At 41.0% G+C, this 27273-nt stretch overlaps 1 protein-coding gene across 1 annotated transcript in view; it reads right to left on the bottom strand.

Moving 5' to 3' along the window:
* Nucleotides 1–1488: 1488 nt before the first annotated feature.
* Nucleotides 1489–27273, bottom strand: part of LOC117346303 (vomeronasal type-2 receptor 26-like) — a 45473-nt gene continuing 19688 nt past the window's right edge. Inside the window, exons 4-8 of the mRNA XM_033915702.1 lie at nt 25555–25846; nt 16567–17349; nt 15119–15346; nt 7815–7941; nt 1489–2381 (exon numbers count right to left, since the gene is read on the bottom strand). Of these exons, the coding sequence (XP_033771593.1) occupies nt 1489–2381; nt 7815–7941; nt 15119–15346; nt 16567–17349; nt 25555–25846 (2323 nt within the window). The remainder of the gene's footprint in view (nt 2382–7814; nt 7942–15118; nt 15347–16566; nt 17350–25554; nt 25847–27273) is intronic.

Below are 27273 nucleotides of genomic sequence, written 5' to 3'. Positions count from 1 at the left end.
GCTCCCATTACGTCTTTAAACACTATAACATCCCCCAACATGATCTACGGTGATGACAGGCTATGTTTTCCCTCATAGAACTGTTGTCGAGTGTTACATTTATTTATTTATTAATGGCTAATCTCCCAGCTCTAATTGCCTCAATACCCCTTTTTCTGCTATGCCCAAAGCTACAGCCACACCTTCTAACCCTAAAAGCTCAACCAAATTCACCCAAAGCCACATAAAACTTGAAAAGCATCTCCCCCCTATTCTGAAGTCTCTGATGACCTCCCAGCCATACTCATCATACTTCAAGGCACCTAGTAAGTTCCAGATGCTTTTGTAATCCTCTTTGAAGTACACTGAATGAGCAAATGGAAGAGACAAGTGCTTGATTCCATTATGGAGGAACATGACTTTGATGCTCCTGGATGAGTTGAAGAGATGCCACTCTTTTGGGTTACAGGTGAGTCCAATTACATAAAACAGACTGGTCACATTTTGGCAGGAGCAGGTGGATGAAGATGGGAAAATTTTGATGACACTTCCTCTGATCTGTGATTTGCACACTTCCAATCAACAAGTTCCACTGCTTAACCTACACCTCAAAAGCTCAGCTTTGGACTTGGTGAGGCCAAGATTTTTTCTTTTCTTTACCATCAGCAGCAAGTGCACTCTGCCTGTGGCATTTTTTGCCATGCTGCTATACCCTACCATACTTAGTAAAAGGGTCCCTAAGTTACTCTGCTTGGAATCAATCTGGAATGTTCTAAATGAAAGGTAAATTTTAGGAATATCAATGTTCTGGTCACAAAAGCAAAATTTGAGGGAAGTGATAGCCATTTCCTATACTTTTGTGGCATGGGCAATTAAGAAAGCACTTATTACCCAGAAAATAAAATATTTTTTAAAATCAATATGACAGTTTTCTTTTCTATTCTGTACTGTTAAACATCTGTTACTATGGTGCATAGATTTGAGTTTGTGTGCCTATGTTAAAGCATCTGAAAGCTGCCTATTGTATGTGGTGCCTATTTTACAAAAGAAAGTATCATATTCAATCACAGATTATGTACCGAAATTCAATTTCAAATTATCAGAAGTTACCCACAAACATATTACTCTTCCCTCTGACTTTAAAGTTAAAGTTAAAAGATTAAATATCAGATCCTTGGAAGTAGGAAGATATTGAGCTCAAATGCTGGTGACAGTATGTCATTTGATCACTATATTCTTCATTGCTATATGTAATAACAGAGGTCCTGAATACTTCATATTTTGCAGGAATAATCTATTAGGATTGTGACTGAATATTGCCAATATCAACTTAATTTCTCATCCTACTCTTCTTCAGCCCTTGAGAATGATGAACATACAGCTGGCTTTGAATATTGGATAGACTGTGTACAAGCTGGAATGAAACTATAGAACTTACAAATTTCTAACATGATGCAAGAATATGTATTTTAGCTTCCCTTTAACATTTAGGGAATTCATGAAGTCAATTCATTTTTTTGTGATATACTTTCTGTTGTTCCTGTCAGACCTCAATAGAATAATGTAGCACTTGGGGATGAAGATACACCCCAGTATTCCAGAACCAGAGGCCAGGATAGCAAATATCTCCACTGCTACCATATACTTGCCCCTGGTGCTCAGGTATGTAGGGATGAAAGACACCCAGACACTGCAGAATACCAGCATGCTGAAGGTGATGTGTTTGGCCTCATTGAAACTGCCAGGCAGATTTCTTGCTAGAAAAGCCACAATAAAGCTGATACCAGCCAGAAATCCCAGGTAACCCAAAACACAGTAAAATGCAATTGCCGACCCTTCATTGCATTCAATTTGAATTGTTCCATCTTCTCCTTCCATGTTAAGATGTGGGAATGGTGGAGCAGCTCCCAACCAGATGAGGCAAAGGAAGATTTGAAGAAGGGAACAGGAAAGGACTATAGAGTATGAGACCCTAGAACCCATCCATTTCCGGAGCTTGCTTCCAGGTTTGGTGCTCTGGAAAGCCATGACCACAGTGATTGTTTTTGCCAGGACAGAGGATAGAGAGATGGAGAAAGTTATTCCAAAGGCAGCCTGTCGGAGAACACAAGTCACTTTATCAGGATGGCCTATGAATATTAATGAGCAGAGGAAGCAGAGCATGAGGGAGACTAGAAGAATGTAGCTTAGGTTTCTGTTGTTGGATTTCACAATAGGAGTAGCCTGGTAATAAATGAAGATTCCCAGAATGACAGCAGTGATGAAGAAAAAGAAAATGCTGATAAGTGTCAAAATGATTCCCAAAGTTTCTTCATGTGAAAGGAAGCTTATTTTTGGGATACAGGCATCTCTTTTTTCATTGGGCCATTGGTCCTCTGGGCATCTTATACATTCATCCATATCTGAGAAGAAATAGAATTTTATTAGCATGTGAAAAATGGCCTCAGTTTTCAATAATGGCTAAATATTGCTCTAAATTTTAAAGATGTGAAGGTTGATATTCAGCTGGTGGTGCTTAGCATTTTGCTGAACACGGATGACTTTATGTCCATAAATTCAATGTTGGGCCATGTCACTAGCCAAAGTAAGTCAGAGAATTGCTTAAAAGTTCACAAAGGATTCATGAACCATGCACTTTTAGGGGTGTTCTTGAGGACATCTTTGCATTGGGGAAGTAAAATACTTGCAAAAAATGGAATGTCCAAATTTATACCTAATTTCCCTCCCTTTTTTAAAATCATAAAGAATGTGCACAGTTTGCAAGAATTTTATTGATTGCAAGCTCATTAAATTATATCTATGATTTTAAAAAACCCTCACATATAGCTTGAGAAATGTCAGAGGGGTTTTCACAGGGTTGGAACATAGATGTTTCATAGATGGGGATTACATTTAAGCCCATGGGTTTCAGAATATTGTATGTTTGATGTATAAATATCACATCTATGCACTCACATTTATGTGGCCCTTAGACGAGGGTTACCGTATGGCTTCAGAGAAAAGAGGATGGATTGAAACATCTGGGTTTCACTTCCATTGCTTTCAATGGAGATAAGGAAGATAGATTATGACATCTGGGTTTTACTTCTGTTGAAAGCAATGGAAGTAAAACCTGGCTTTTCTGGAGCCATATGGTAACCATACCATAGACCTGCTTATTTTAGTTCCTAAATGGTTGTACACTATTATTGAATCGTCTGTTTGTGTTTTTACAGATTAGTTGTGGATATTTGTTACTTTAAATGAATGGCATTACCATTTTAATAAATTTTGCATGTTCTTTGTGCTGAAAGTGTAGGGGAATTATAGTGCCATGCTATGCTATGCTTCAGTCTTACAGAATATCTCACCAAATCCTCCTAAAATAGAGTTCTAGGTGGGTATGAAGGAGTAAAAGGTTCTCCTTCACTAATGCTGCAGTTATACTAATGGACAGCAGGTGACGCTAGGGTTAGAGTAAGCCACGTAAAGGAAAGTAATGCAACCCTGTTGAGTCATAGGGGTGGGACTCAGGCAGAGAGGAGGATATCTGCCCCAGCCTAGAGTTATTCAAAGTGGTTCCAAGGTAGAAACTTTCAAAACAGAAGCTTCCCAATGCCAAGAGTAGAGAGCTACTATTACCTCTCATGTCATAGCAACAGGGAAACTGCACATTATTGGCTCTCTTGAAAGATGCAGAGTTTTATTTTTTAGCTTGAGAACAGTGTAGAGAGAGAGAGAGAGAACCACAGTTTGGAGTAGGGAGAAGCAGCTTGTCTCTCAGGTTAATAGTTTGGTGGAATCTGGCAGAATTGCTCTAAGTTGCTGGCTACCTTTATACATATAGCTCTGGGGATCAGTGTCCCAGAACCCTGAATATACTGGTAAAGAGGGAATTTCTATTTGTCCTTTTTACCCTCTTTATACCTAACAGAGTCCTTCTGGCCTTCCTCCTGTGCACATAACCATCCATAGGGTACCATAGGAGGCCAGGGGTTACATTAAAAAAATAAGAGTCCCCAAGCCACATCCTATCCTCCCAATTGCATTCTTTTTTCCTCCAGTCTCTTTAAGAAGCTTATCATTGTAAACCATCCAAATATTTGTTTGCTGGTCGGTATATCAAATTGTAAATAAACTTGAAACTTGAACTTGATGCTTCAGATCACTATGAATAGGATAGCATATGAAATTGATCACAGGCTTTTAAAATACAAATATCACATTGGTTAGTGACTCTCATGGTAAACTAAGCTACAATAAAAGGCCAGTATGTACTATAACTTTATAATTATCCTCCCCAAATCCATTAGCTATTCAGGAAGGATGGACTCCACCTCAATGGAGACGGAACGAGGCTACTTACAAGCAATATCAAGAGAGAAATTGAGAAGTTTTTAAACTAGGAAAAAGAGAAAAGCCGACAGTAGACTGAGAGTCGATGGTTCGGAAACCGGTATTTCCAGGGGATACCGTGTAGGAAAACAGCGGGGAAGACTCACGGGATCATAGGCAAGACAGAAATCCTGATGGTTCGACAAGGACACAAGAGGGAAGGAAATGCAAGAAAGTAACAGGTGGCAAACTCGAGTGTATGTACACGAACGCAAGGAGCCTATGGAATAAGATGAGGGAATTGGAAGCTATGGCACAAAAAGATAACCATGACATCATTGGCATCATGGAAACATGGTGGAATGAGGAAAACATCTGAGACACTGTGCTACCGGGATACAAGCTATACTGCAGAGACAGAGTGGGTCAAAAAGGTGGGGGTATTGCCCTATACATCAAAGAGGGAATTGAGACTACCGGAGAGAACATGCCAGAAATGAAAAATAAGTTAGAGTCTGTATGGGTCAAAATTCCGGGAACGAATGTGTCATAAATGAAGATCGGCATCTAGTACCGACCCCCAGGGCAGTCCGAAGAAATTGATGGAGAAATGATGGATGATATTTAACGCAACTGCAAGGGAGGCAATGCAATTATCATGGGTGATTTCAATTATCCGGGGATAGACTGGAACCTAGGCACCTCCGGCTGCAGTAGGGAGACCATGTTCCTAGATGCTGTAGTTGATTGCTTCTTGGAACAACTTGTCAAGGAAAATACGAGAGGAAATACGATTCTGGGCTTCATTCTAAATGGACTACGAGGACCAGCACAAGGAGTAGTAGAAAGGACGCTGGGAAGCAGTGATCACAATATGATCTGCTTCAACCTGGACACGGGGGCAAAACATCGATCCAGAACGATGGCCACAACACTGAACTTCCGAAAAGGGAATTATGAAGAGATGAGACTCATGGTGGGGAAAAAGATTAAGAAGAGGATAAGCATTGTAAAAATCCTAGAGCAAGCATGGTCCCTTTTTAAGGACACAGTCACTGAGGCACAAAATCTATATATACCACGTATCAACAAGGGATCCAAGAGGAAAAAGAACAAGGAACCGGTGTGGCTCACTGTAGCGGTGAAGGAAGTGATCAGAGATGAGAAGACTTCGTTTAAGGAATGGAAAAGGTCAAAAATGGATGAAAACAAGAAAAAGCACAAACAGCATCAAAGCAGGTGCCATAAGGTGCTAAGAGGGGCCAAAAGTGATTACGAGGAAAAAATAGCCAAGTAGGTGAAAAACTTCAAGCTATTCTTTTGATATATCAAGGGGAAAAGACCCACAAAGGAAGCGGTGGGGCCCTTGGATGACTATGGAAGAAAGGGAGTGCTAAAGGAAGACAAAGCCATTACCGACAAACTGAACAATTTTTTGCATCTGAATTTACCAAAGAGCAAATACACAACATACTCAAAGCCGACAGGCTATATGCGGGAAACGAAGACAAGAAACTGCCTGGGTTGACGGTCAGTCTAGAAGATGTATACAGGCAGATTGATAGGCTTAAAACAATAAATCCCCAGGACCGGATGGTATCCATCTGAGGGTAATCAAGGAACTGAAAGGGGCTATAGCTGAACTGTTTCAACTAATAGCCAATCTGTCGATCAAATTGAGAAGGATTCCGGAAGACTGGAAAGTGGCGAATGTTATGCCGATCTTCAAGAAAGGTTTGAGGGGAGATCCAGGAAACTACAGACCGGTGAGTCTGACCTCGGTACCTGGAAAGATGGTAGAGGTGCTGATAAAAGACCATATCATTGATCACCTTGACGGACATGATCTGTTGAGGACCAGCCAACACAGCTTCAGCAAAGGAAAATCTTGCTTGACGAACTTGCTGTACTTCTTCGAGGGAGTAAATAGGCAGATAGACAAGGGTGACCCGATCGACATTGTATATTTGGATTTTCAGAAGGCATTCAACAAGGTTCCGCATGAACAACTACTTCGGAAAATTGTGAGCCATGGAATCGAAGTTGAAATACTCATGTGGATTAAAAACTGGCTGGCGGATAGGAAACAGGGAGTGAAATGAATATATAATACTCGGACTGGAAAAATGTCCTGAGTGGAGTGCCATAGGATTCAATGCTTGGACCCGTGCTCTTAAAATATTTATAAAGAACCTGGAAATTGGTGCGACGAGTGAGGTGATTAAATTTGCAGATGATACGAAGTTATTCAGAGTAGTGAAGACGCAGGGGGATTGCAAAGACCTGTAACATGACATAAACAAGCTTGAGAAATGGGCCACAACATGGCAAATGAGGTTTAATGTGGATAAGTGTAAGGTGATGCATGTCGATAACAAAAATCTTATACACGCCTATAGGATGTCCGGTGCGGTACTTGGAGAGACCTCCCAGGAAAGAGACTTCGGAGTACTGGTCAACAAGTCAATGAAGCCATCCGTGCAATGTGCGGCAGCAGCAAAAAGGGCAAAAAGAATGCTAGGAATGATTAAGAAGGGGATCACAAACAGATCAGAGAAGGTTATCATGCCTCTGTACGGGCCATGATACACCCTCACCTGGAATACTGTATCCAGCACTGGTCACCGTACTTGAAGAAGGACACAGTACTACTCGAAAAGGTTGAGAGAAGAGCTATTACAATGGTTAAGGAGCTGGAAGAGTTTCCGTACAGTGAGAGATTAGAGAAACTGGGCCTCTTCTCCCTTGAAAAGAGGAGACTGAGAGGGGACATGTTCAAAACATTCAAGATAATTAAGGGAATAGATTTAGTAGATAAAGACAGGTAGAGAGAACGAGAAGACACTCTCTAAAGTTAAAAGGGGGTAGATTCCGTACAAACGTAAGGAAGTTCTTCTTCACCCAGAGAGTGGTGGAAAACTGGAATGCTCTTCTGGAGGCTGTTATAGGGGAAAACACCCTCCAGGGATTCAAGACAAGGGGCTCCTATTAAACTAAACTAAACCTTAAGTTTATATACCGTATCACTACGGTGCACTAGCATTTGAGCGCACGCTAGCCACGTGCTAAACAAAAAATACTAATGCAAGCTCTATGGAGGCATTAGCGTTTAGAGTGTGTGGTATTATAGATTGCACTAAGCGTGTGCTAGAACTGTTAGCGCACCTTAGTATAAGGAGCCCAAAGTTAGACAAGTTCCTGCTAAACCGAAATGTGCGTAGGTAGGGCTAGTCTCAGTTAGGGCGCTGGTCTTTGACCTAGGGGCCTCCGCGTGAGCTGACCCAGCAGCGGCAATTCTTATGTTCTTTTGCCCTTAGTGTACAGTTAAGCTTGGATACCTCCACTATATAGTTCTGGATTTGAATAATCTACTGGATTCTTCTAAGTAACCAAGACCGACCACTGTTGGAGACAGAATTTTGGGATGGATGGTCTATTTTTTCAATATGGCTTTTCAAAGAGCAGACACCACACTGAATAACCTGCCACCATGAGCATCTCAAGTGTTACACATCACTCACCAGTTTGATTGGAGATCTCTCTACCTGTACAGGGAGTACAGTCATAGCAGCAGACTGGCTTTCCTTCTCTGGGTAATTTCCTATAGCCAGGAGAACAGCTCTGACTGCATCTGGATTGTGGAGGTGACTGAAGATTGAGGGAAAAAAACCTGTCTTCAAATGATAGTGGACTGTAGTGTATAAAATGCACATTATTTTTCTACTACTACTAATTATTTCTATAGCACTATCAGATGCACAAAGTCACAAAGAATAAGAAAACAGACCCTTCTGAAAAGAGCTTACAATCTAAATAGCTAAAACAGACAAACAGGATGTTATGGACAGGGCCCATGAGGCACGTGCCTAGGGTCTGAAATTTCAGGGTGGCCCGCTGAAGGAGGCCAAACAGAGAGCAGCTGCCCTACCGTCTCCCTTCACCTCACCTTTTTTTTTTTTTTAAATGGCTACAGCATTAAATGCCCCCCCCCCCATCCTCCCGGCAGTTAAGATCAGCTACGCCCCCCCCCCTCGGCATCAACGACACTTAAAAGATAAGCAATAGGCCCCCCCCGGCATCAACAACAAGTAAGATCAGCAACGCAGTACTCAGCCCAAAGCTTCCCCTCAGATGCGAACTCTCCAGAAACAGGAAGCTGTGTCAGAGGGAAGCTGTGGGCTGAGAACCGCATTCCTGATCTTACTTGTTGTTGATACTAGGGGGCCCATTACTGATCTTTTAAATGGTGTTGATGCTGGAGGAGGAGGGCTGCAGCCGATCTTAAGTGGTGGTGGTGGGGCCATAGCCAATCTCAACTGAGGGGAGGGGGGTGTAGCCGATCTTACTTGCCATAAACATTTGAAGAAAAAGGGCAAGGTGAAGGAGATGGTAGGGCTGTTGCCGATGCTGATCGTAAGTGCTGTTGATGCCGGAGGGATGGGGGTCATTGCCGCTCTTGGGGGGGATTATTTCTGATCTTACTTGTCACTATTTGAAAAAAAAGGAGAAAGATAGGTGAGTGGTGACCCGCAAAGGTGAGGGGAAGGGAGGGAGATGGGTCTGGGGTAGAGGGAGAGAGAGAAGAGGCAGATGATGGAAATAGGGAGAAGGGGGAGAGAAAGAAGGGGACAGATGAATATCAGTTCAGAGGAGAGAGCAAATGCTGAATGGAAGTAGAGAAAGAACACATACTGGATGGAAAGAGGGAATAAAGAAAAAGGGCATACAGTATACTGGATGGGGGAAGAAGAGAGTTAGTGAGATAGTGGAGGGGTGAAGGAAAGGGGTGGCAATCTATGGGTAGACACAGTAAAAAAAAGGGAAACTGAGGATTGAATAGTAAGAGAGAATTTAATTTAGACAGAAGCAGAAAATAGAGAAGATAATGCCAGAGCATGGGGGGGAAAGGGGAAGGAGACAGAAATATCAAACCTGAGTGGAGGAAATGAGAAGAGAGGGAGAAGGAAGGGAAGATGGAAGGAGAGTAATGCCATACCATGAGGGGAACAGAGGGAAGAAGATGGATGCAAGACCAAGGGGGTAGGGGGAGAGCAGGAAGATAAATGGAAAGATGGAAGGAGGTTGGCAGACAGTTTCTGGAAGGTGCAGACAGTGGATGGAAGGAAGAAAATGACAAGATAAGGAAATCAGAAACTGGGAGACAAAGGTTGTTAGGTGCCATCAACTTGTGCTCGAGTCCTAGTCTAATATTAGATGAATATTGGAGAAGAGCAAAGAATATCAAACCCCTATACCTTTGCTTCATCGACTATATCAAAGCTTTTGACTGTGTGGATTACAATAAACTATGGAGAATTCAAGTGCAAATGGGAATACCCACACACATAATTCAGCTGATGGAGAGCCTATATGAAAATCAAGATGAGAAAGGTAGAAAAAAAATTCTTTTTTTTTTTTTTTGCTATAGGATAAAGTAGTATTGTAGCTGTGTTGAGAAATGTTTATAAATAGAAAATGCAAATACGGCGATTGTTTTATTGGATTAATTTTAATACATTTTTGACTAACTTTCAGAGTCCAAATTCTCCTTCCTCAGGTCAGGACAGGATACTGTAACAGCAGTATACTTTACTGACCTAAGGAAAGAGGGTTTCACTTCTGAAAGCTAATAAAAAATGTATTAGTCCAATAAAATGGTATTTTCTTATTTTCTATTTTTTGTTTTATTTTTATTTGTTCATTTGTAAAGTGATTTGTTGTTTTTTTTGTTTTTTTTAATGTACATCTGTTATCTTTATATTTTGTTCAGTATTGGGGGATATGCACCACTATTTCTTCACCCCCTAAACTGTACAGTGTACAGTTCCTTCGGTTTGTAGCACAAGCCAGAATGCTGAATGCTCTGCACTACTCCAATGGTCATAGAATTCCTATGATCGTCAGAACAGCACAGAACATTCAGCCCGCCGGCACTAAAAACCTCTTCCATGCTTTTGTAAAAAAGGGAGGGGGGTTATTTTGCGATTACTTATTCCATACTGGATGAGGGTGGTTCTGTGTCCTGTGTATATGAAAGACATAGTTTTCTGTTAGCATTGACCAGCTTTGTTTGGCGAAATGCATCAGGCATGGCTCCTAGGAGCACCTTGAATAAACCTGATTTGAATCTCCTTATTGCCTGTTGATCTTTTGTTCCACGTTGGATTCTTTGGTGGACCGCTTGCCTTGTTGTTTTGTTACATATTAACATACATGGAGTGAAACGTACCAGAGGAGTTACAGATTTGGTTGTTTATACATACAAACTCAGGTAATTTATTCCAGGCATGGGGGCAGCTAGATGAAAGGAATGAAGTCTGGAACTGGCAGTGTAGGAGAAGGGTAAAGCTAAGAGTGACTTATCTGAGGAACAGAGTTCTCTGGGAGGTATAAAAGGTGAGAAAAGCAAGGAGAGATATTGAGGGGCAGCAGAATGAACACACTTGTAGGTCAGCAATAAGATCTTGAACTGTATGCGATGGCAGATAGGCAGCCAGTGAAGTGACTTAAGGAGAGAGGTGATATGAGTGTAGCGAGGTTGGTAGATATCATGCAGCAGAGTTTTGCACAGATTACAAGGGGGAGAGGCGACACTATGGAATACCAGTTAGGAGTAGATTGCAGTAATCTAAGTGTGAGATTACAAGAGCATGGACAAGGGTCCGGGTAGTGTGCTCAGAGAGAAAGGGGTGAATTTTGTTGATATTGAAGAGATAGAAGCGACAGGACTTAGCAGCTTGTTGGATATGCATAGAAAATGAAAGGTCAGAATCGAAGACCATTCCAAGGTTGCAAGCAGAGGAGACTGGAACAATGACAGTATTATTTACTGAGATGGAAAAAGGAGGAGGAGGAGCAGAGGGTTTAGGAGAAAAGAGGAGCAACTCATCTTGGACATATTTAGTTTCAGATGATGGCAGGACATCCAGGCAGCAATGTCAGCCAAACATGTAGAGACTTTTTCTCGGATGTTAGGTAAAATTTCAGGTGTAGAGAGGTAGATCTGGGAGTCATCAGCATTTAGATGATACTGGAAGCCATGGGAGGAGATCAGGGCATTGAGGGAAGAGGTTTAGAGAGACAAGAGAAGAGGTCCTAAGACAGAACCCTGGGGTACACCAACTGCTAATGGGGTAGCAGTAAAAGAGGACCCACCAACACATACACTAAAGGTATATTGGGAAAGGCAAACAAGGAGAGGACAGGAGAACAGAATCACAGAATCCAAATGAGGACAGCGTATCATGGAGTAAGCTTTGATTTACAGTATCAAAGGCAGCAAACAGGTCAAGAAGGATAAGGATAGAGTAAAGGCTCTTAAATCTGGCTATGAACAAGTCACTGCAGACCTTAGTGAGGGCAGTCTCTGTGGAGTGTTGGAGGTGAAAACCAGATTTTAGAAGATTGAGAATTGATGAGTTGAAAAAAAGTCCAGACAGTGTCGGAGAATAGCACACTCGAGTATCTAGATTAGGAACAGAAGGGAGACAGGGCGATAGTTGGATGGGCAGGAGGTACATCCTGTAGATAGTCAGCCAATGCCAGTAACTGTCCTCCTCCCCAGTGTGCTGCAACACTCCTGAAATCTCAGGAGGTGCCACGGCACACAGTTTGCGATACACTACTGTACAGATAATTTACTCCTAGTCAGCTAATTATAGCCAACTATTTTTCATAGGAAAAAATATTAATGAATTCATAACAACACATTTCTGTAGGCGTGTTTAGGGTTACTACCATTAAGACATGTTGTTTTACTGTTAATCCCAATTATTAGTAACTAACCCCCTCCTTTAGTACAGGTTTTAGCGCCAACAGTGGCGGTAACTGCTCAGACGCTCTTATAAGAATTCTATGACCATCGGAGCAATTACCGCCACTGTTGGAGCTAAAACCCATGCGTTTGTAAAGGAGAAGGTAAGTCTCATTGGTAATATTGAGGTGTAGCGGCGGGTAACCCGCCAAAACGGTGGAGGGTGAAAGGTGCTCATCGCAGGTAAGGGGACAAGGCCATCCACCGCCGCATGGAGCGGTGAATGGCCTTGTCCCCGCAGTTAAGGGAGGGAAAGTGCACGGCCACCAATCACACTTGGCTCCTTCCCTCCTTCTTACCTACCCAAATCTATCTATCTCCCTCCCTCCCCCTTACCTTCATGGCGCATTTTAAGGATTGAGACTTGTTGAAAGCCACCGGAGCGTATGTGCAGTCGCGTGCATGTGTGGGCGGAAGCTTCTCCTCTGATGCTACAGGAAGTTGCGTCAGAGGATAAGCTTCTGCCCACACTTGAACGTGACTGCACGTACACTCTGGCGGCTTTCAACAAGTCTCAAACCTTAAAAAGCACCGCAAAGTTAAGGGGGAGGGAGTGAGATGCACCGAAGGGCGATGAGGTGGATGCTGCGGGGATGGGAACGGGGCAGTGAAGGGGATGGCAGGGATGGGGACGGGGCAGTGAAGGGGATGGCGGGAATGGGGCAGTAAAGGGGATGGTGGTTCAGTGACGGGGCAGTGACGGGGATAGATTTTTTTCCCCGTGTCATTTTCTAGTTCCCAACCCTGTCCTAGAGGAACCGCAGGCTACTAATTGTGTTTTCAGGATAGCCCTAATGAATATGCATGGAGCAGATTTGCAGACCTGTCACTTCCATTATATGCAAATCTCACTCATGCATATTCATTAGGACTAGCCTGAAAACCCAATTGGCTTGGGGGTCCTCCAGAACAGGGTTGGGAGCCACTGCAATAGGGCAATTTTTATGGATCTGCCGTATCTGCTCCTCGCAGGAGGAATTTTATAAGGAGGCAGACATTTTGAAACAGAAATTGTTGACCAGGGGCTACCCTCAGCAGGTACTAAATTTACGGGTCCTTTTACTAAGGCGTAGTAGCCGTTATAGCGGGCGCTAATTGATTTAGCGCACGCTAAACGCTAACGTGTCTTTTATATCGATAAGGAAGAATAAACAGATGGCCAAATATAATAATAAAATATTAAGCAAAAAGATGTGAAAAAATAGAGACAGGATGCGAAATAAAACAGAGGAAGGAAAGAGGCACCACCACATACAACCTAACCTGGCGCCATCTTGAAAAAAAAAAGACATGGCCGAAGCTGTAATATTCAATGGGAGAAAGTGCATAATTGGACATATTCTACAATTTATCTGGTTAGGCATTAATATTCAACACAGGTTAATGTTCTAAAAGGATCACATAAATAGCTGTCCTATCTTTGACTGCTAGTATAACCGGTTAACATTTTTGTGGTTGGCTGCCCCACATATTCAATATTGGTTGCTGAAAATGGCCCAACATTAAATATTTGGGTTTAATTCTGGCACCACATGGAATTCTGTGCCTAAATTTTAATTTTATTTTTTTCTAATTAATTATACAATTAACTTCAATTACCACACCATTTAATCTAATTGAAATAATTTAGGTTAGGTTGGATTTCAGTTTGGCGACACTAGGCCACCGTTTATAGAATCTGGCCCTTATAGTGCAAGCTTACTTTATGGTGTTGGGTGTTGAATGTCTAGTTTGTGTTAGTGATGTGATACTGAATTTCTGTGATTTTTGTAATTATGAGCATCTAAATAGAAATTATATTTATATGTATTTTCTATACTGGATGGCTTATGCACTTTTTTATATGAGTCTAGTTTTTATTAATTTTTCATATATTCTAGAAAGTTGTACATGTTAAAGAGTGTTTAATATTTTTGTAAATGTCTTTTTATATGTGTCTTAATTTATATACTATTTCTTTTAACAAATTGTTTTATTTTATTATCATTTGTGGTTATAGCCCCTGACACAGCTCTTGTGTGGACATGCTTTGTGTTATTTTGGCATAAACACCCTTTTACAAAGCCGCAGAGCTGAGTGCCATGTGGAAAATGCACCGATTTCCATTCAATTCCTATGGACATCAGAGAATTTACTGTGCCAGCCCACACTGCCAGCTTTTGAAAAAGGGGGATAATGAATTAAAAGTTGGCAATAGAAATTGTGTGATCTGTTGTCATTCCTGCTGTATTGGATCTTCTGGATCTTCTGCTGTGGTGTTGCTTTATGTTTGGTTTTTGTATTGAAGCTTGATCGGATACGTTACACCCATAGGCAGCAGACTTGTAAAACGCTGGCCACCGTTGGTGTACCGATCAATCAGAAGATAAGTTGAAAGTCTTTTCTTCTATCTTTTAGCACAAAATAGCACCGCACAAGGCTTTTATCCTTTGCACTGAAATGGAGGGTTTTTTGCCGATGGGTTTAACGCCTAACCACCTATAACCACCTCTTGTGGTGGTGTGAGTGCACTAGTCTGAGGCTTTTTCCTCCTGTTTTTCAATTGCACTTTGTAATTAAGCCTGAGCTGTGCTGTTTCTATCCATCAGAACAAAAAATGAACCCTGTTGAAGTGGAGGTGGAAAAATCACTAAACTAGAAAAACCTCCCAAACCCCAAGAAAGGAAAATGACTGGGGGAAAGAGACAAAGACCAACTAAGCACTCAATCAACTGATGTTAAAAATTAATAACTGCTTAAGCGGGAGAGCCCTCAATCACACAGCCGCTACTGGGCGAACCCAGAGAAAAGCTGACGCAAATTACACCCAGAAGAGTGTTAACTGCGAAACATCCCCGGGCTCTCTCCGCATAATCTTTCCTTTCTTGGGGTTTGGGAGGTTTTTCTAGTTTCTATCCATCAGACATTGTGCATTTTTCTTGTGAAAGTGTTTTCTCAGTATTATTAATTTTTCACAATATCTGAATTTTGGGGGGTGTTTTTTTATATTACAAAATGTTACATCTCTCTCACCTGGGTAAAAGCAGCTTCCCACGCTATCTCTTTTTCATTGATTGTGAAATCCTCCCCAGGGGGAGCAGAAGGTTTATAACTTACAACAATTTTAAATTTCAGTTTCCACTTGGGCAAAGAGATCAGATGAATAATGCTGTAGTCCATGGGAGAGTCTCCATTCTCATCAAAAAAGATCTCTTCACCCAGCACGTTCTTAAAGTGCACATTCCTCAGATAACGATGAAGCTAAAGAATAAAGCACACATTTTCAGGAATGTCCTGAATAGCCAGTTTTCCTTTTATTTATATATTTAAGAACATTTATAATCTTCAAGTCTAATGTTCAATCAAATGGCACAATTAAAAATACAATGATACTTAGGATCTGAAATTCAAAATGTTTTAACTGGTCAGCAATGGCTGCTGTCCCCAAATTTTCAGTGGGAGATAACTGGCTGTAACCGTGAGCTGGTTTCAAAATATTACAAGGAATATCAACAAAGGCTAAGGATTGACATCAGGAGTACATGTCATGTCAGAATACCCTCTTAGAAATTCAGGCCAGAAGGTAGAGGAAAGACCAAATGATGACAGCAAGTATGGTTAAAAAATGAGGCAAATAAAGAATGTAAATGAAGGAAACAGAAAACAGTATATTATAGTTACAGCCTCCACACTCTGAGACTGTGGATTCAAGCCCAGCACTGTTCGTTGTGACCCTAGACAAATCACTTAACCCTCTCTTGCCCCAGTTATGTTAGGTAGATCATGGGAAAGACACTTGAGTACCTGAATGTAGATAACTGATAACCTCTATTGATGTGATGCACAGTTGAGTCCAGGGGGGTTTGGAGGGACCACCATTCAGTATAAGATGGTTATGGTGAGTTGTGTTCCTAGGTCTTTTTGTATGAAGTTTACTGCAGTGTCCCAATTCTCTATGTGACCTGTTAAAAATGATAGCCCCTCCTTCATCCCAATGGTTTGTTTTGTGCATGTTCCTTTTGGATTTTTTTTTCTGAAATGGTTCAAAAACATACAGAAGATGCACTGAGAACAAGCACATCTGAGAAATGGCCCTTTTTGAAACAAATAGATATTTTGTTGTTTTGAAAATGGTCATATTCTACACAATGTCTAATCTCAGATTTGGAAGTTATATTGAAAATGCCCCTCCACGTATTTTTTGAGATATGGTGTCCATGGCAATTCCATAGAGATTTTACCCACAATTTATGGCCCATATACCCAAATTTATGTGAAGATACAAATATTTTATTTGACTCAAAATCTGAAGAATTGTTTTGAGATAAGTGCAAAAGTCTAGATAACACATGTGGTAATAATAAATCTTTTACATAAGATGGATCATACATAAAATTTTAAATTTCTCCCTCCACTCTACCATAGCCAATTGCCACCAATTCTATTTCTGAATATAGCATTCCTTTATGAAATGATGTTACCTTCCATGGCAGATAATCTGATAATCTCTGTCGGTCTCCATTCCACATGGTGGCATTTCCAGAGCCAGAGAAAAGCATGTCTTCCAGTGCATGTGCCAGGGCATACACAGCATTGTAAATGGTATAACTGCTGGCAAAGTGGGTATTGATACAGTGGTTTATGTAAGAATATCTATGTTTACATGATTTTCTGATGTTTTTGGAGCAGAAATTTTGACATAGTCCATTCCACCACAATTCAGTATATGGATTATTAGGAAACATAATAGGATTTACCTCTCGTACAAATTTGAAAAAGCTTGGAATATTTTTCTTTATTCCTGTGAATAGCAAGGTGTTATTCTGGAAGCTAGATTTCTTTGATTGGATCAAGGTAAAATCAAAGTCAGTTATGGTGATACAGACTTTTCCAGATATCTCTAGAATATTTATCCATTCAAAGAAACTCCATTTAAGCTGCATATTAAAATAGCCAATGATTACTTTAGTTGATGATTTATGAATAGTCTCATTTATTTTGTCAACTCTTAGATATGACCGGATTTCGAGTATTTCTATGAATTCAATACAGGCTCCGTTCTGCTCAATCCTTTCTTTCAGGAGATGGACAAACTTCAGGCTGTTGTCATCTTCAGATATAATGATACCAACCCAAGTCCAGTTGAAATGTTTCAGTAATTTCATGATCCCAGCAATGATCTGAAGAATGTTGGGCATAGTCTGATATAGATAAGGAAACTTAACAATATATCTGTTAAAAGGATTCTGAAAAGCATAGCTGATCTGTCAAGAAATATAGTTAATTCAGAACTATAATAAAAATAAATAATAATAATCATTTATTTTTGTATACCGCCACACCATCAGTTCTTGGCGGTTTACACAATAAATTACAAAGTATTTAAAATACAGAGCCAGATAACAGTGTCTTATAAAAGGAAATAACACAATTCAATAAAAGATACTAACTGACAAAGTATGACCCTAACTCATTCAAAGTATGCACAATATAGATTATACTAAAATAGATAAGCTTCTGTAAGCCTTATTCCATAAAAATAATAAAAATCCATTTATCAAATTGATATTGATATCTAACATAGTAACATAGTAACATAGTAGATGACGGCAGAAAAAGACCCGAATGGTCCATCCAGTCTGCCCAACCTGATTCAATTTAAAATTTTTTTATTTTTTATTTTTTTCTTCTTAGCTATTTCTGGGCAAGAATCCAAAGCTTTACCCGGTACTATGCCGAAATCTCTGTTAAGACTTGCTCCAGCCCATCTACACCCTCCCAGCCATTGAAGCCCTCCCCAGCCCATCCTCCACCAAACGGCCATACACAGACACAGACCGTGCAAGTCTTCCCAGTAACTGGCCTTAGTTCAATATTTAATCTTATTTTCTGATTCTAAATCTTCTGTGTTCATCCCACGCTTCTTTGAACTCAGTCACAGTTTTACTCTCCACCACCTCTCTCGGGAGCACATTCCAGGCATCCACCACCCTCTCCGTAAAGTAGAATTTCCTAACATTGCCCCTGAATCTACCACCCCTCAACCTCAAATTATGTCCTCTGGTTTTACCATTTTCCTTTCCCTGGAAAAGATTTTGTTCTACGTTAATACCCTTTAAGTATTTGAACGTCTGAATCATATCTCCCCTGTCTCTCCTTTCCTCTAGGGTATACATATTCAGGGCTTCCAGTCTCTCCTCATACGTCTTCTGGCGCAAGCCTCCTATCATTTTCGTCGCCCTCCTCTGGACCGCTTCAAGTCTTCTTACTTCCTTCGCCAGATACAGTCTCCAAAACTGAACACAATACTCCAAGTGGGGCCTCACCAATGACCTGTACCTATATTATAACAACCCGACTGGTTGTATGTTCCCTTTGCAATTGCTAATAAAGATAATAAAAAAAAAAAAAGATATTGATATCTATTATAACAACCCGACAGGTTGTATGTTCCCTTTGCAATTGCTAATAAAGATAATAAAAAAAAAAAAAAAGATATTGATATCTATTAAGTATTGTACTGTTTAAATAGATAGGTCTTAAAATCTTTCCAAAATTGCTGATAAGTGAGGGCTGAAGTAATAAGAACATTCAAGCATGTATTCATTACTCCTGCTTGAGTCCTATCTAAAAATTTATTAAAACGGCACGCTTTCGCTGAAGGAAAATAAAACCAGCCATTTCTACGTATATTTTTTTACAAATAAAAAATCTAAAATGAGCAACAAGATAAGATGGGGCCAACCCAAATAAGACTTTGTAGCAAATACATCCAAATTTAAACAACACTCTAGCAACCAGTGGAGCCTTTGATAATATGAGCTGATATGATCTTGTTTTTTTAGATTAAAAATCAAACGAATTGCTGTGTTTTGAATTAATCTTAATCTACTAGTTGGTTTTTTTTTATGAGCACCCAAATAAACAACATTACAGTAATCCAGCATTGAAAGAATTGATGATTGAACCAGTATTTTAAATGATATAAAATCAAAATATTTTCTAATGGTATGCAACTTCCAAAGAGTGATAAAACATCTTTTGACCAGTATCTACCAGAGTTTGTGGGAGTTAGCTACTAAGCTACAGTAAAATATTGCATGTTAACACAGCTTAGTTTTCTGTAGAGTCAATAATACAACTTGTAATTATGATCAACTCCACAAACTGTATTATTGTTGTGCCCTGAAGCATTAAGCCAGTATTGTGCACTGCAGTTCTTCTGGGCACCATCTTAAATAATTACTTCCTTAAAAAGGGTGTTCCCTAATAAAGACTTCTTAACCCCCAGAGCAGACTCTTATCCTTCTGAAGTCACTCCCACTTCCTGAGGCCACCCCCTCCTTCAAACTTATTATCAGACCCTTGAGGTCAACCCTATTTCCCAGAAACAACTGCCTCCAAAGTCACCTTTCCATATCCCTCACTCACCTTAAGTCACCCCAGCCCCACCCCAGAAATCCACTGGACCTACCAAGGGATTCCCTGCTTTCTAGGAGATGGGAAAGAGTTATCCCATTCTATTTTGCTCCATCAGGGTCTGGATTCAAAATAGACTACTTCTAGGGTTTGCATTACCAGTTAAAAGTGCAAGATGAAAATTCCTTATTTCACAGTTTCACCTCAGCAGTAAACGTATAAAACTACTTAAGGATTTAACAGGTTCCATTTTAAATCCGGAGAGCAAAAATGTCTGAATAACTGGAGATTACTTCTGCTTCAGATGCTAGCCTAGACCAAAGGGAATCATTTGTAGGTCCTGAGGGTATGAGGAGAAATGAATTTAAGGGTGGGGATTCTGTTAAGCATTTTCAGAAAGGTGATAGTCCGTTCTGTGGAGAGAAGGATGATTTTGGGTGATAAGATTCTATTCTGAGGATTGGAATGATTTGGGGTGATGGGTTTGGAGGAAGAGTATAAAGGGAGGTACATACCGCTTTGAAAGCATTGGTGCTTTTAACACAGAAATATGATGGCAGAAAAAAGGCCAAATGACACATCAAGTATGCCCATCTGTAGCATCCACTATCTCCTTCTCTCCCTACCTAAGGGAATCTATGTGCCTGCCTCAAGCTTTCTTGAATTCAGATACAGTTTTTGTCTCAACAACATCTACCGAGAGACTATTCCATGCTTCTACAACCCTTTCTGTAAAATATATATATATATATATATATATATATATATATATATATATATATACTGTGTCCAACATTGGTCTCCCAACCTAAAAAAGGATATAAAACTGCTGGAGAGGGTGCAGGAATATGAGGAACGACTCAAGAAACTGGGACTGTTCTCCCTTGAGAAGAGGAGGCTGCGAGGGGACATGATCGAGACTTTCAAAATGCTGAAAGGCATCGATAAAATAGAGCAGGAAAATAAATTATTTACATTGTCCAACGCGACACGGACAAGAGGACATGGTTTGAAGCTAAGGGGGGACAAGTCCAGGACAAATGCCAGGAAGTTCTGCTTTACACAGCGAGTGGTAGACGCCTGGAATGCTCTCCCAAAGGAGGTTATTAAGGAATCCACTGTGCTAGGATTCAAAGGCAAATTAGATCCACATCTCCTTACGAGAGGCATAGAGGGATATGGGTGACTAAAACTACATCAGGTGTATACCTGACTGGGCCTCCGCATGTGCGGATCGCCGGACTCGATGGACCATGGGTCTGATCCGGAGATGGCAGTTCTTATGTTCTTATGTTCTTATGTTATATATTTCCTTAGATTACTCCTAGGCCTATCACCTCTTAACCTCATTCTATTCCCTCTCACTCTGGAGATTTCTTTCAGTTGAAAGAGACTCACCAGGTATTTAAATATCTCTATAATATCTCCCCTCTCTTGCATTTCCTCTAAAGTATACATATTGAGATCTTTAAGTCTATACCCATACATCTTATTATGAAGACAGAAATATTTGTTAAGCAACCCTGCCTTACCTTTATCAGCTGTTTTTACCATGTCATCTATTTTTTCTTCCATTTCTATCTTTGCTTTCCTGACTATTAGACCAGCCTTTTTTAACTATCTTAGATAGTTTTGCCTGTGTTCCTCTTTCTGTGATCTTTTCTAGTTTATGACAGCTAATCTCTTTTCCTTACTTTCTCAGCTTCTACTTTTGAGAACCAAAGCAGCCTTACTTTACTCACTGTCCTTACAAAATGACTTGTTGCCCTTACAATAAATCAGTGGCGTACTAAGGTGGGGGCGGGGTGGGAGGACCACCCCGGGTGCAAGCCCTGAGGGGGTGCTCTGGTGTCTGTTCCCCCCCCCCCCCCGACGTCTGGTTCTTCCCCTCTGGCCTCCCCGCACCATTTAGAGTAGCGAAGCAGCCTGAAGCAAGATTGCGACGTCAGCGATCTTGCGCTGCTTCGTGCTGTCCTCTGCCGCGGTTCCGCCCCCTCCACTGATGTCAGAGGAGGGGGGGTGGGTCTGCAGTGGAGGACAGCAAAAGCAGCTCAAGATCGCTGACATCGCGATCTTGCTGCAGGCTGCTTCCCTATTCTAAATGGTGCGGGGAGGCCAGAGGGGAAGAACCGGACGTCGTGGTGGGTGGTGGGGGGGCGATCGGTCCTTTGGGGTGGGGCGGGCAGGCAGGCCTTTAGGGGGAGATGCAGGCCTTAAAGGTGGGGGGGACAAACCTTCATGGGGGAGAGACAGGCTTTTGGGGGGGACAGGCAGGCAGGCCTTCAAGGGAGGACAGGCAGGCAGGCCTTTAATGGGGGGACAGGCCTACAAGGGGGTGGGACAGGCCTTCAAGGGGGGGGACAGGTCTTCAAGGGGGTGCAGGCCTTCGGGGGGTGCAGGCCTTCGGGAGGGTGCAGGCCTTCAAGGGAGGTGCAGGCCTTCAAGGGGGGGACAAGCCTTCAGGGGGAGATGCAGGCCTTAAGGGGGGGACAAGCCTTCATGGAGGGAGATAGGCTTTCGGGGGGAACAGGCAGGCAGGCCTTTAAGGGGGGGACAGGCCAACAAGGGGGTGGGACAGGCCTTCAAGGGGGGGACAGGCCTTCAAGGGGGTGCAGGCCTTCGGGGGGGTGCAGGCCTTCAAGGGGGGGGTCAGGCCTTCAGGGGTGAGATGCAGACCTTTAAGGGGGGGACAGGCCTTTGGGGGGACCCTGGTGTAGAAGTACACGGAGGGAAGGGGGTGTTCAAAGAGATGTGCATATGCCAGACTTTGGGGGGGAAGAAATAATGGGTCTGAAAATAGAGGAGAGGGAGAGAGATGATGGACCATGGGATTTAGGGAGGGAAGGAACAGAAAGGGAGAGAAATTGGACACAAGGGATGGTGTGGAGGAGGGATAGAGATACTGGATAGGAGGGTAATTGGGAAAAGAAAGGGAGAGATGGTTGGCCCTGGGGTGGTGGGGAAGGAGGGAGAGATGCCGGATGAAAGGGTAGTTAAGAAAAGGTAGATCTGTGGAGGGAGATGAAAAAAAGGAAAGATACCAGACTTCCTGGGGAGGGAAGGGAAATGGAAAGGGAGGACAGAGATGGCAGATGGATGGTTAGCATGAAGAAAGAAGGAGACCCTGGCAAGCAAGTTATCAGAAGACAACCAGAGCCTGGGACCAACAAGATTTGAAAAATAACCAGACAACAAAAGGTAGAAAAATTAATTTTATTTTCTGTTTTGTGATTACAATATGTCAGATTTGAAATGTGTATCCTGCCAGAGCTGGTGTTAGACCGCAAACGTGAGCTAGGATTTAACAGAGAGAGGAAAAGTCCTTTTTGTTTCTTTATTTTATTTATACCACAGCGCCAGTGTGGTTAGGAGAAGCCAAAGGGGGTGAAAAAGCTATAAAACCCACCAGGATTTTTGAAAAAAACCACCCAACTGGGCAGAAAAATTGAATCGAAAAACCAATTAAATAGGCTGAATCAAAATTTTTCTTCCTGAATAGGGCAGTTTGCGCTACTGTCTCAGACTTTAGGACCTGGGATTGGGGAGAGATGGCATCCTCAGTACTTTATAATGCAAGTGAAACGAGGATTTGGTCAGACTTTTGTAGGGTCTGCAGAAGAAAAATATTGTATAGGCCGGGGACATGAGACAGCAGGAAATGGGAACTTTTCGTCCTTCTATTTTTGTGAAGGAAAGGCTGAGGATGTCAGAGAGTTCAGTTAAAATATGTGCTTTATAAAAAAAATATAATAATGTGTTTTATAAAGTTTATAAGCATTGCTGGCCTACCCGGTGAGGTGTTCCTAGTGGTGGTGGCAGTGTGTCAATGTGTTGAGAGGAAGAGGTGGTCTGGGAAATTCTCCTGAACAAACTCTGGGTCCATTTCCACCCCCCAGTTAGTCTACTCCACTCAACTGGTTCACACATACTTTGTGACTGCAGCAGAGAGAAGATTCCTGGGATTTATAAAAGGTCAAAAGAGAAAGATAGGAGTGTTGAATCTCATCAGATTGGACAAGTCATCCTCTCGGAGACCAGTAAACAAGAACTAAAGAAGGAAAGGCAGGCAAAAATAAAGGAAGATGAAGAAAAGAAGAGAATGAAGAGTGAAAAAGAATTTTACTAGGCATAGGGTTACTATATGGCTCCAGAAAAAGAAGACGAATATAAGGAAAGAGTAGAAATCACTCTAAATATATTTATCAAAAGTCCACTTCCTTCTGGAGGCTGAGAGGTAACGGAAAACCACAGCAAGAAAACAACAACAGGTGGAAAAAAAGACTTCAGTTAAAGTCCCAAAGGATTAGGAAATGCTAAGACTCAAATGGCCTTTTTGCCTTATTGAACATGGAGCTACTGCTGCATTATTCCCTTGAAGATGTGCCTTGCGAAACAGAGTTCGCTCGTAGGGATTTGAAGCTTGGTCGGTGTTACTTAATAAAACAGCATTTAAAACATGAAACCAAGCCAAATAAAAAGGCATAACCATGCAAACTATATTAGAATGAAATATATGGGACTGATGTCATAAGGCAAAAACTACTTAATTGAAACGAATAAAACCCCAAAAACAGAATAATATCTGAGGGATATATGCTAAAATCATAAATAAAAAGTGCACATGAAGCATTAAGATAACTTATCTAAAAGCAAATGTCATAAAGGAGGAACAGATAAAACCCAAATGAAACAAAAAAAGATAAGAACCAAAGAGAGCCATGTGTACTAAAATGAGAATACCATGCTTAAAATATGAAAAGACAATATGGAAATTATTAATTAGTTAAACTCAGTTAAAACACGACAGAGTGAACTTTTTTTTTAAAAAACTATGAGATGGCAGGACTGAAGGTGGAGATAGCACCACGTATGAGGAGATACTGGAAGCCCTGAATATGTATACTCTAGAAGAAAGGAGGGACAGGGGAGATATGATTCATACATTCAAATACTTGAAAGATATTAACGTAGAACAAAATATTTTCCAGAGAAAGGAAAATGGTAAAACCAGAGGACATAATTTGAGATTGAGGGGTAGTAGATTAAAGAGCAATGTTAGGAAATTCTACTTTACGGAGAGGGTGGTGGATGCCTGGAATGCACTCCCGAGAGAGGTGGTGGAGAGGAAAACGGTGACAGAATTCAAAGAAGTGAAGGATGAACACAGAGGATGTAGAATCAGAAATTAATAGTACATATTGAAGAATTAAGGCCAGTACTGGGCAGACTTGCATGGTATGTGTCTGTATATGGTGTTTTGGTTGAGGAAGGGCTGGGGAGGGCTTCAATGGCTGGGGCAGTGTGTATGGGCTGGAGTGAGCTTTGACAGAGACTTCAACAGTTGGAGCCCAAGCAAAGTACTGGGTATAGCTTTGGATTCTTGCCCAGAAATAGATAAGAATAAAAAAAAATTAAATTGAATCAGGTTGGACAGACTGGATGGACCATTCGGGTCTTTATCTGCCGTCATCTACTATGTTACTACATAGCACCAAGTCTGAAAGTATGTGAAATCCAGATGGCAGCCGCGATCAGCTCAGTGGCCCGATTCTGAACTTATACCTGTTTTGACTTGATCTAAGTCAAAACTTATAAGTTTCATCTGGCAACCTGTCAAACCTATCTTATTATGGCTGCCAGATGACTAAGTCTGGGTCGGCCCACCTCCCGCACTATCCACTCCTCCAAAACTGCCCCTTTTCACTATGGGAGTACAGAGGCAGTGGAAAAGCTTAAGCTGGTTTTATATACGTCTAAAACCAGTTTAATTATCAGTACTTGAATGATCTGTCTTGTTGATCATCCAAGTACCAACTTAGGCCACTTTTTCTACTTTTTTAAAAAAATTATGAGCCCCTTAGCATATACGTTTGACTTTGCAAGTAGATGTGCTACTAAAAATGTAACTTTAATTGCCATCCTTTACTTTTGGAAGCTTATAACATTTATATGTTTGTAATAGCAATTTGGATTCACTTTTATTAAAGATGATGGTCTGTAGAAATGGATTATAGAACAGGAAATGAAGTAAAATGTAGCTGTCCCCTTACTTGTGGGTAGTGGTATATTGAGATCAAATTTGATATTTGAGTTGATTCCTCAGATTGGAGACCTTCTATGATAGCTGCAAGTGTTCCAGATGTTTTGCAGTTATAATTAATGTTTGGCACGTCTTTTCGTGAAAATATATTCATAGCAGCTCTAAGTTCTGTGAGCCAATTATTGTGAGAATCATAAAGGTGATACCCCAGTGTGATGTTGGGTAAGAGCTCTGAGCTGTTGTTAATCGCCTCCACTGCAGAGATGATGGCCAGGAAGTTGTAGTAACTGTTGTGGTCAGATCTGTAATGAGATTCAGTATCAGATAATGTAAAATAAACATGCAGTCAATACTGTATATATAAAATCGGATGTATGTATAACTCTGAAACACATGCACAGATTTCAACCAAACTTGGTAGACATAAGACTTACTATCTGAGAACAAATACTTTGGTGGGGTGGGAAGGGGGTGACATAAAAAAGACACTGTGTAATCCATAAATGCATGGACAGATTTCAACCAAACTTGGTATACATAGTTTCAAGTTTCTTAAAAATTTGTTTGACCGCTTAATCCAACTTCTAAGCGGTTAATATAATAATATTACACAAAAACAAATTAAACATATTAAAACAGGGAAAACACATGACTTACTCAAAACATACTGCGACAATAGGGCAGATGGGGAGGAACTACAATAAGTATAGGATAGATAAGTCATAAAGGCTAAAACAATAGGTTAGGTAAAAAATTGAAAAAAAAGGAAAAGAACGAAAAGTGGCAATTTAACAAAAAGCGTCTCGGAATAGAAATGTTTTTAATGCTATTTTAAATTGTTTTATATCTAATTCGTTGCGGAGATTTATAGGCAGTAGATTCCAAAGTGAAGGGGCAGTGACAGCAAAGTTGTTGGTACGTAAAGTATTTATTGATTTTAATGATGGTATAACTAAAAGATTTTGAGAAGTGGAACGTAGGGATTTAATTGTTACATACGGGATTAAAAGACTGTTAATGAAATCAGGTTGGTTATTCATTTTAGTGGTAAATGTTAAAAGTATAATTTTATAATTGATTCTGTATTCGATTGGCAGCCAATGAGCATCAACTAAAAGTGGGGTGACATGATCATATTTCTTTGCCCCGCTAATGATTTTAATAGCGGTATTTTGAATGATCTGTAATCGCCTGATCTCCTTTTTTGTGATTCCCTTATAGAGGGCATTACAGTAATCTAAGCACGAAATAATCAATGAATGAATTAAAGTTTTCAATGCGGCAGCTTCCAGGACTTACTATCTTGGGACAAATACTGTGGGTTGAAGAGGTGACATGTGGGTGGGGGGTTGGGGGGTGGGAAAGGGGTGACATCATAAACAACAGATATTAGTGTCTAATCCATAAATGCATGGAGAGATTTCAACCAAACTTGGTACACATATGACTTACTCTCTGGGGAAAAATACTGTGGGGGAAGGGGCTGATATGTGGGGGGAAGGGGATGGGAAGGGGATGACATCGAAAATGACTGATATTAGTGTCTAATCCATAAACACATGGAGAGATTTCAACCAAACGGTATATATAAGACTTACTATCTAGGAAAAAATACTGTGGGGGTGGGAAGGGGGTGATATTAGATATTTGTGTCTTATCCATACTTTTCGGGCTCGCTGAGATGAATACTGACACTCCCAATACCGTTTAAGTCCAAGTTCCAGGCATA

Source organism: Geotrypetes seraphini, chromosome 12, assembly GCF_902459505.1.
Source record: "Geotrypetes seraphini chromosome 12, aGeoSer1.1, whole genome shotgun sequence".
Taxonomy (NCBI): domain Eukaryota; kingdom Metazoa; phylum Chordata; class Amphibia; order Gymnophiona; family Dermophiidae; genus Geotrypetes; species Geotrypetes seraphini.
The sequence above is the reverse complement of the archived record's forward strand: the minus strand, read 5'-3'. Positions and strand labels throughout refer to the sequence as shown.